General features: G+C 40.7%; 1 protein-coding gene across 1 annotated transcript in view; it reads right to left on the bottom strand.

Annotated features, from left to right (window-relative positions):
- Nucleotides 1-9,110: 9,110 nt before the first annotated feature.
- Nucleotides 9,111-9,381, bottom strand: part of BRIX1 (BRX1, biogenesis of ribosomes, homolog (S. cerevisiae)) — a 9,512-nt gene continuing 9,241 nt past the window's right edge. The window contains exon 3 of the mRNA XM_006896810.1: nucleotides 9,111-9,380. Coding sequence (XP_006896872.1) covers nucleotides 9,111-9,380 — 270 coding nt within the window. The remainder of the gene's footprint in view (nucleotide 9,381) is intronic.

The following is a 9,381-nucleotide window of genomic DNA, read 5'->3' as shown; positions in this document are numbered from 1 at the left end:
ACTTGCTATGCATCAGAAAGCTAGTCAATGACGAAGGACGATAGAAGAAGAAACGATGCCTTCGAGTTGTGCTGGAGAAGAGTTTTGAACATACCATAGACCGCCAAGAAAATAAACAGGTGTGTCTTAGAGAGTGTGAAAGGAGGCTAGGATTTTGAAGCTCCGTCTCACATACTTTGGACACTTGGCCAGGAGCAAGTAGTCCTTGGAGAAGGACATCATATTCGGAAGGGTGGAGGGACAGTGCAAGAAAGGAAGACCCGGATGAGATGAGTTGATATAGTGACTGGAGCAATGGGGGTAGGTGTGTTGGAGTCAGTGAGACTGGCTCAGGACAGGGCAGGCTTCAGAGCTGTTGTACACAGAGGGTCGCTATGAGTAGTAGGCGACATAACACCGGCACATAACAACAATAACAACAATACTACCTGGTCTTCTAGTGGTAAGAAGTTGTGCTTGCCAACCCAAAGGTCCTCTGTTCTAATCCACCAGCTGCTCTATATAAGAAAGATAGGCAATCTCCTCCCATGTGATTTACTGCCTCTGAAAACCCGTTGGATAATATGATCAGTGTGGGTGAAATTCTTTCATCATGACTAATCCTAACTTTTTGCCTCCTAGTTTTCCAAGGTTGGTTGAAGTTGAAGTCAGTCAGTCTTTGGTGTTGAGTGGACCCTACAGCACTTTTTCGCTTGGGAGGAGATTGTCCGTATTTGTCCTATAAAACAGCTGGTGGATTTGAATAGCTTGCGTTTGGGTTGGCAGTGCAACCCCTTACCCAACCCCCTGGTTGAGGTTGAAAATGCAATACCCATTGCTGCATATCATATTTCATTCTGACTCATGTTGCTGCATACTATCAAGTCCTAATTGACCCTCCACTGGATTTTCAGAGGCAATAAAACCTATAGGAGGAGATTGCCTCTCTTTCTTCTATTGGAGCAGCTGGTGTATTTGAACTATGTGTCTTTGGGTTTGCAGCACAAATCCTTACCACTAGACCCACAAGAACCGGACAAAGCTGCACTGTAGAGTTTTCAGAACTATCACATCTTCCGCCTATGGCCCAGTTGATGTGTTCAACCCACTAACCTTTCAGTTAGCCTCCAAGAGCTTCAACTGCTGCACCACCAGTTCTCCTTGGAAATGCCATTAATGCATATTTAACCACTTTGGGTTGACTTAGGAAGCAGTATACTACATTACGTGAAAATAAAAAGTTGTACAACTCTTCCAGTGTGCATCAATATGCATATCTAATGTCATTAAAATGCATTCTTATGCTGTTATATTTCACTATGACTTGAAGATAAATTTACATACACCAGTTTTTAGGCGTGGGTTATGATTGTAAACCATCTATGTTCGACAAGGCAGGGTTAGTTCTGTTGCTAATGTGCACTGTACAAGGTTGGAACCCCAAAGTTTGGGAAGCGTGTCCCTTTCTCCTTCAATATCCTGTCACCTCCACCATCTAACCAATTCTGAGCATCCTCTGATTTCTCAACAATAATATCCAATCAACTTGCTGATCAACATTTGAACACTCTTCTTTTTCCCAAAGAGAGAAGATTCTACATGGCTTCATTAGTGAGTAAATTAATGGATAAAGATTGATGAGATTTGCAAACCTAGGGAAGAAAATTAGGGAAAACTAAAAAGAGAAAATTGTTTTCCTTTGTTCAGTTATATCTAGTTTTGCTCACTATCTCTAGAAGTTACATGTGCTTTTCCTTCTGTGGGGAGAAGTGTGTGCTTTTGCCTAAAACACCGCAGAAAATAAAAGATAACCACATTGGATATAGCAAATATGTTGACGGCTGACAATGGCCATGAGCTTGACCACTTGATGATTCCTTATTCAAATAAAGTATTCACATAAATGCAAGAGAAGTCATCAGGAACATGATCATATCTCTAGGTGAAAATTCACCATTCAAATTTCTATATTGGAAATGCTACCCCAAAATCTACAAAACACCCACCCCAAAATATGAAAAATTTTTATCTTCAAACACACAACTTGATCCAGTTCATGGTGGTGCTTGTTGTTGTTGTTGTGAGCCATGGAGTCAGAACTGACCCATCACTGACCCTCCAGCAGGTTTTCAGAGACAATAAAGCACAGGGGAGGACATTGCCCATCCTTCTCTTGAGTAATAGATTGTAGATTTGAACTGCTTGCCTTTTGGATTGCGGGGAAATTTCTCACTACTTGGCCACTAGAGCTCCTGAGTTCATGTTTATAACCTATGTTGTTGTTAAGTGCTGTAGACGACCTATTGCGACCCTATGAACGAAAGTCTTGAACATGAAACTTTCATCTTTTCTCCAAATTCATAGAGTTTTTGGAGGCAAGCTTTTTTTGGAAGTGGATGCCACTCCTGCTTCAAAGCTGTTAACTTTTTTCATAAGATTGTTGTTGTGTGTCGAGTTGGAACTGACCCAGTAAATTGCAGGAGAGGACTTTGGTCATCCTTCTCTCGTTGAGCAGCTGGAAGATTTGAACCACGTGCCAACTCCTTACCACTAACTCCATAAGATGGGGGTGTTTAAATCCTGAATTTGTTGTTGTTATGTGCCATCAAGTCTTTTGCAACTCATAATAACTCATAGCTCTGAAACCTGCTCTACTAATCTCACTGTCTCAGACGCACCTACCCTCATTACCCTGGTTATTGTGTCAATCCATCTCATTCAGGGTCTTTCTTTCTTGCGCTGTCCCTCAACCCTTCTAAGTATGATATCCTTCTCCAAAGACTGTCCCCTCCTGGCTATATGCCCGAAGTATGTGAGACAGAGTCTCAAAGTCCTTGCCTCCAAGGAGCAGCTTGGTTTCACCCTCTCCAGGACAGACCTGTTAGTTCTCTTCTCCAGCACCACAATTCAAAGGCGTCAATTCTTCTTCTGTTATTCTTGGTCATTCATTGTCCAGCTCTCTTATGCATAGCAAGTATTTTCAAAGACCATGGCCTGAATCAGGTTCACCTTAGACCGACACCATTGCTCTTCAGTACTCCAGAGAGGTCGCTAACAGCAGATTTTCCCAGTGCAATTCTTCTTTTGATTTCCTGACTGTTGGTGCCAAGAGTGTTGATTGTGGAGCCAAGCAAGCTGAAGTTCTTAACAATCTCAATCTCTTAGCTGTCTTATTTCATTCAAAGCTGTAATCAATTGTCCATACAAACAAAATGGCAATAATGTTTTACCAACTATCCAGGTAGGCCTTAATTAACCCCATACCAGTATCTCAAATAAAACTTTGAATTCAACTACCTAATTTTTTAAATAAAATTTTTATTGTAATTGTGATTTTAATGAAAGTTTATAGAAAAGTTGATTTTCCACTCCTTCATTGTTGCAGATTTTACCCTCTCTCAGTCCTTTCTTCCTCCTCCAGTTCAGTTTTCGGTTTTTAAAAACCTTCATTGTTGCATCATTTCCTCCATCCCCCTCCTCTTGTCCTCTTTGCAACGTACCTCTTATTCTGGACTGTTGTCATACATATAATGGTTAATCATATATTCCAGTTCTTCCCTTCATCTGTTCCAATGCAGTATTCCTTATCTATCCACTCTTGTTGTATTCTCCTCCCAAGCCTCGATGTCAGTCCTGCTTTAGAACAGTGGTGCTACGCAGTGTTTGTCGTGACGGAGATATTTCACTCAGCATAACATCCTCCAGGGTCACCGATGTTGGATACTATTTTATTAGTTCCTTGATTTTCAGTGCTGTGGAGTGTTACAGTGTGTGAATATACCATAGTTTTTCTTCATTGTTCATTTGTTGGTGGGCACTTGGGTTGCTTCCATCTCTTTGCCATTGTAACACAGCAATAAACATGGCTGTGTGTATATCTATTTGGGTGACAGTTCTGGTTTCTTTATATTCCCAGTAATAGCATCGCTGGGTCAAATGATATTTTTATTTCCAACTTTTTGAGAAAGCACCAAACTGCCTTCCATAGTGGCTGCACCATTTTATACTCCTATCAGCAGTGAATAAGGGTTCCAATCTCACCAGCATTTATTGTTTGCTGCTCTGTTAAACTTTGCTATTGTTGTTGGGGTGAGAGGATATCTTATAGTTCTTTTGATTTGCATCTCTCTGATAGCTTGGGATTTTGAACATTTCTTCATGTATTTGTTTGCCACCTGAATGACTTCTTTGGTGAAGTGTCTATTCATACCCTATGCCCAGTGCTTGCTTTGGCAGCACATATACTAAAATTGGAATGATACAGAGAAGATTGCCCCTGTGCAAGGTTGACGTATTCTGTGCCCATTTTGCAATTGGGTTGTTTATCTTTTTCTTGTTGAAATATCAACTACCAAAAAAAAATTTAAACTACCTCAAGATTTCAAGATAAGTAGTCTAATTTAGGCCATTGTAAGTATATTAAGTAGACTTGGAAAGGTCTTTCTTTGCATAAAATGAAAGGGGGGGAAATTGATGATAGATTGTTAATTCCACCCACATATTTAAAATAATAGACACAAAGTGAAAATAGTTACTAATCCTATCTGCTTGTTGTTATCAGAGCTCTAGTGGCCTAGTGGTAAGAAGGTGCACTGTAATCCCAAAGGCATATAGTTTGAACCCACCAGCTGTTCTGTGGGAGAAAGATGGACAATCTCCTCCTGTGCAATTAACTGCCTCCAAAAACCTGCCAGAGGATCAGCTATGAGTCAGTTCTGACTCACTGGTCCACCACCACCACCACAACATGCCTTCGAGTTGACTGCTACTCACAGTAATCCTATGAACAATGGGATCTGCCCTATCCTCTCCCACTTCATCATCGGTTATATTTGAGTCCATTGTTAGTCACTGTGTCAACCCCTTGTGTCGAGGGTCTTTCTCTCTTTCGCTGCTGACCCTCCACCTTTCCAAGCATGATGTCTTTTTCCAAGGACTGGTCTCTTCTAACAACACACCTAAAGCATATGAGATGAAGTTTCACCATCCTTGCCTCTAAGGAGCAGGCTGCACTTTTTCTAATACATATTTGTTTGTTTTGACAAGCCAAGGGATTGACAAGCCAATCAGTGCTGTAGAGGTAATCTTACTACAGAAAACCAAACAGGATTAGTCAAGTTACAAAAGAAAATCCAACATCTAACCAAAATAAACAAAGTAGTCATGTTTACCAGTAACCAAATCTTTAACTTATCCAAATTCTTAACCTATATAAGATGGGGAAAAGCGTTTCAACATTAGCAAAGGTTCAAGGAAATAAACCAACTCCTGTTGTTAGATGCCATCACCTTGACCATGACTCATGACAACCCTATAAACAGATCTGAACCTTGTTCTCGCCTGTGTAATCCTCATGATCTGTCAGGCTCAAGGCTGTTGTGGTAGTCACCGTGTCAGTGCAATTCCTTGGAGGGTTTTCCTCTTTTGCCAATCCTCTATCTTTCCCAGCATGACTAAGACTGGTTCTTCCTGAAAATATACCGCAAGTTAAAGAAAGGATTTTGACCATCCTTGTCTCTAAGGAGCCCTCTGGTTGCAGTTCCAAGGCACATTTGCTTGCTCTGTGGGTCTTCTGTGAGCTATTCAATACTCTTCGCCAACATTGCAATTCAAAAGCATCAATTCTTTGGTCTTATTCATTGTCTAACTTTTAGATGTAGAGGAAGCAGTTGAAGATACCATGGCTTACATTAGGCACACCTTAGTCTTCAAACTGACATTTTTGTTCTTTAGAACTTTGGAGAGGTCCTGCTGACAGCAGATTTCCCTGATGCAACATGTTCTTTTGATTTCTTGACCGCTGCTACCATGAGTGTTGATTGTGGATCCAGGTAAAATGGAATTGTTGACAAGCTCAATCTTTGCTCCATCTGCCATGATTTTGCCTATTGGCCCAGGGGTAAGGATATTTGTTTTATTTATGTTGAGATGTAACCCATTATACTTCGAGTCTTCTTCACTTTCTGCAAGCAAGGTTTTTGTATTAATGAATCTTCCTTCAATCCTGATGTCACAATCTTTTTCCTAAAGTTCAGTGCCTTGAATGATTTGCTCAGCATACAGATTGAATACAGGTATGTAGAAAGGAGACAATCCTGATATATACCTTTCCTGATTTTAAACTGTGAAGTGTCCCCTTGTTCTGTTTGGAAAACTGCTTCTTGGTCTAGAGATAGATTTTGCATGAACATAATTACATATTCTGGGATTCTCATTCTTCTTAATATTAGCTAGAATTTTTTTATGATCCATGGTCAAATATCTTTGCATAATTGCATAATCAGTAAAATGTAAGTTAACATCTTTCTGGCATTATTTTCAGTCAAGATTCACCTGACATCAGCCATAATATTCCCCCTTCTGAATCCAGCTTGAAGTTCCCTGTTGATGTATTGTTCCAGCTGTTTTTGAATAATGTTTAGCAAGATTTTATTTGCATACATTATAATAATATTTTCAGATAATTTACACGGAATCATCTTACAGGCCTGTCTACTTGATTGGAAATTAAGTCATTTCAGTTCCAGCCTTGAAGGACAGCTAAGAACCGAGCCTTAGATGTTCAGCCAGGCTCTATCAGCGCACTGCGCCTGGTCCTTTTTAAGATTTTTTAATTTTGCACATTTTCCTCCCACATTGGCCTTGCCCTGCAGTTGTGGTCCCTGTCAGAACGGTTAGCAGTGAGAGGTGGGCACCATCTAGTTTTTGTGCCAGAGTCATAGAGATTGATGCCTACATGGTCCATTAATACTGTAGACTGATAATCTCTAACTTTTTTTTCACTCCTCGCATCAAACAGAGACCAAGAGTTGCTACTCAGACCACTAGTGGCGTGCAAAGCTGTCAATCTTTACAGAGCCAGAGACTCTCATCTTTCTTCCACAAAGCATCTGGTAGATTCAAACTGCCAACACTGTAAACACAGGGGAGGAATTGCCCCTCATTCTCCTGTGGCTGCTGGTGAATCAATTCACCAGGGGCAGGGTCTTGGGTTAGCAGCCCATCCTACCAATTATGCTGTCAAGAACCAATCATAGCTGACTCTCCAGCAGGTTTTCAGAGGCTATAAATTGCATATGGGCATCTTGACCATCTGTCTCCCTAGGAACAGCTGATGGATTCAAACCTCCCACCTTTGGCTTGGCAGCACATCTCTTACCCATCAGGCCACCAGAGTTCCGCAATATGCATTTGTACACCTAGTAAAATTAATGTCATGCAGAGGCTGCTTTGTTACCATCTCCCCTCCATCTTCATCTTTAATAAAATTAGCCTTCTATTGGATATACTGTGCAGATCTACAATCATCTACATACATTTTTTTGGCACAGATGCTTACACAAGCATTTCTACTCATAAAAAGAAGTGACAGAAAAGTGGGAGATTAGTGAGAGAGGAAGGCCCTCAATAAGATGGACTGTTACAATGGGCTTAAATATCAGAGAGGACGAGGATGGCACAGGAAAGGGTGGGGTTCAGATCCACTGTTCATATGGCTGTTCTGAGTGGTGGTCTACTCAACAGTATAACAAGTATCAAGCAATGTCTCAAAACATTATGTGTGTGAATTGTTGAATAGAAAACCAGTTTGCTCTGTAAACTGTCATTCAAGTTGAAAAAAAAAAGACATACAGCTCTGGACACCTTCGGGAGATAGTTCTACCTTGTCCTCAAAAGGATGCTGTAAGTTGAAATTAACTCAATGGCTGCTAAGCAGAATCACAGTGGTTCAAACCTACCAACCACAGAGGAAGATTCTGCAGTCTTCTTTGAAGATTTACCAGCTCAGGACTTGATTGGGGGGGTGGGGGGTGGCAATAAGTGGAAACTGATAGTAGTTTTAGTTTGGGTTTTTTGAGTTGCCAAGAATTGAAATAAAGAATGATTATAAAATACTTGAGTAACCAACAAGATGAGTAGGGTTTAAACCCATTAGTCACTCTATAGGTCAGAGATATGGCCGTCTGCTTCTCTAAAAACTGTCTTGTCTATGGGGTTGTTGCATGCTGCAGAGTTAGAAACAACTGAGGCTTGACTGTCCAGGGGGCTTTCAGAAGCTGTAAATGGTAGAGATTCCTCTTCTCCCGAGGATCATCTGGTGAATTCACACTACCTGCATAGGTCTCCTGAGCTCCCTAGTCTGTCTGTCCCTGACCTTTCTAAGCATGATGCTCCTTCTCCAAGGATTGGCCCCTTCTAATGACAAGCCCAAAATATGTGAGATGAAGCTTCACCACCCTTGCTTCTGAGAAGCACCCAGCTTGCACTTTTCCCCAAGACTTAACTGTTTGTTCTTTTGAAAGTCTATTCAATAGTCTTCTTTAACAACACAAATCAAGGGCATTGATTCTTTCTCAGCAGCCGTGGAAGTCTTCCTTCCTTCCACTGTTCATTTTACTCTATACCCCAAACTTAAGCTCTTGCTGCAAAATTCATTCTAACTCCTGGGGACTGCATTTGTTAAGAGAACTGAGCATCAGATGATTTTCTCTGCCGTAATCCTTGTTAAAAAGGAGCAAGGGGCTCTGGTGGCAAGAACAGTGCACGGGTACAGGAGCAGATCATCATGACGGCAAGTGGGTTCAATCCACTAACTTTGGTTACAACAGAATTTATCTGTTTTAGCCCCACCCAGGAGCATTTCAGTTTCTACCCACTGCTCTGACAGTTTATTTTAAAATAAATGTATTAATGTGTAAAATGCTTTAAACACTTACATAAACTAACCTCAGTGAGGTGCTTTCCTTCCCAGCAGTCAAATCCTACTTTCCCATCTAGACATTACTTTCTTACAGTGTCCAATTAGGTAAAGAGTAACAAACTAATAAATTGGTCTAAATTTTAGAAATGTAGACCGATATTCTTAATCAAAGAGAATAGACCTAAATCCAAAATGTACTATATTTTCAATGTCTAATGAGCTTGGAAAAGAAAAACAGAAATGCATGAGTTCTGAGGAGGTTTTAATGAGAAACACAGACACCACTGAATTTATAAAAAAATTCTTGGCATTTAATTCTCTTTCCAATGAGAAACTAATTAGACAGTTCTGGACAATAAAAGTATTTACATGCTGAATACAAATTAAAGTTAAGAAAAAACACCTTCGTTACATCCATTTTCTAGCTGAGTCATTTTGCATTCCCAGCACTCAGCTTCTGCCTCATTTTTCTTTGCCGTTTGTACACCCTTTTCTTCCTTGCTTTCAAGTCAACCTTCGGCTCTGGTTTTACCCACTCGATTTCTACCGGTTTCTCCTCAGCAGGCGTAGCGAAAACATCTGCAGTGGGGTCGTGTGGAAGCACTGTCTTAGGCTCTTTCTTTCTCAGCTTCTGCACGTCTTTCACTTGCTGCTTCTCTCTGTATTTTGCAGCTGTGATGGATCTTATGATACGGCGATGC

The sequence above is a fragment of the Elephantulus edwardii genome, unplaced genomic scaffold (genome assembly GCF_000299155.1).
Source record: "Elephantulus edwardii isolate Elephantulus edwardi_28Jun2011 unplaced genomic scaffold, EleEdw1.0 scaffold00191, whole genome shotgun sequence".
In the NCBI taxonomy this organism is placed as follows: domain Eukaryota; kingdom Metazoa; phylum Chordata; class Mammalia; order Macroscelidea; family Macroscelididae; genus Elephantulus; species Elephantulus edwardii.
This window is presented reverse-complemented; position numbering and strand designations above follow the sequence as displayed.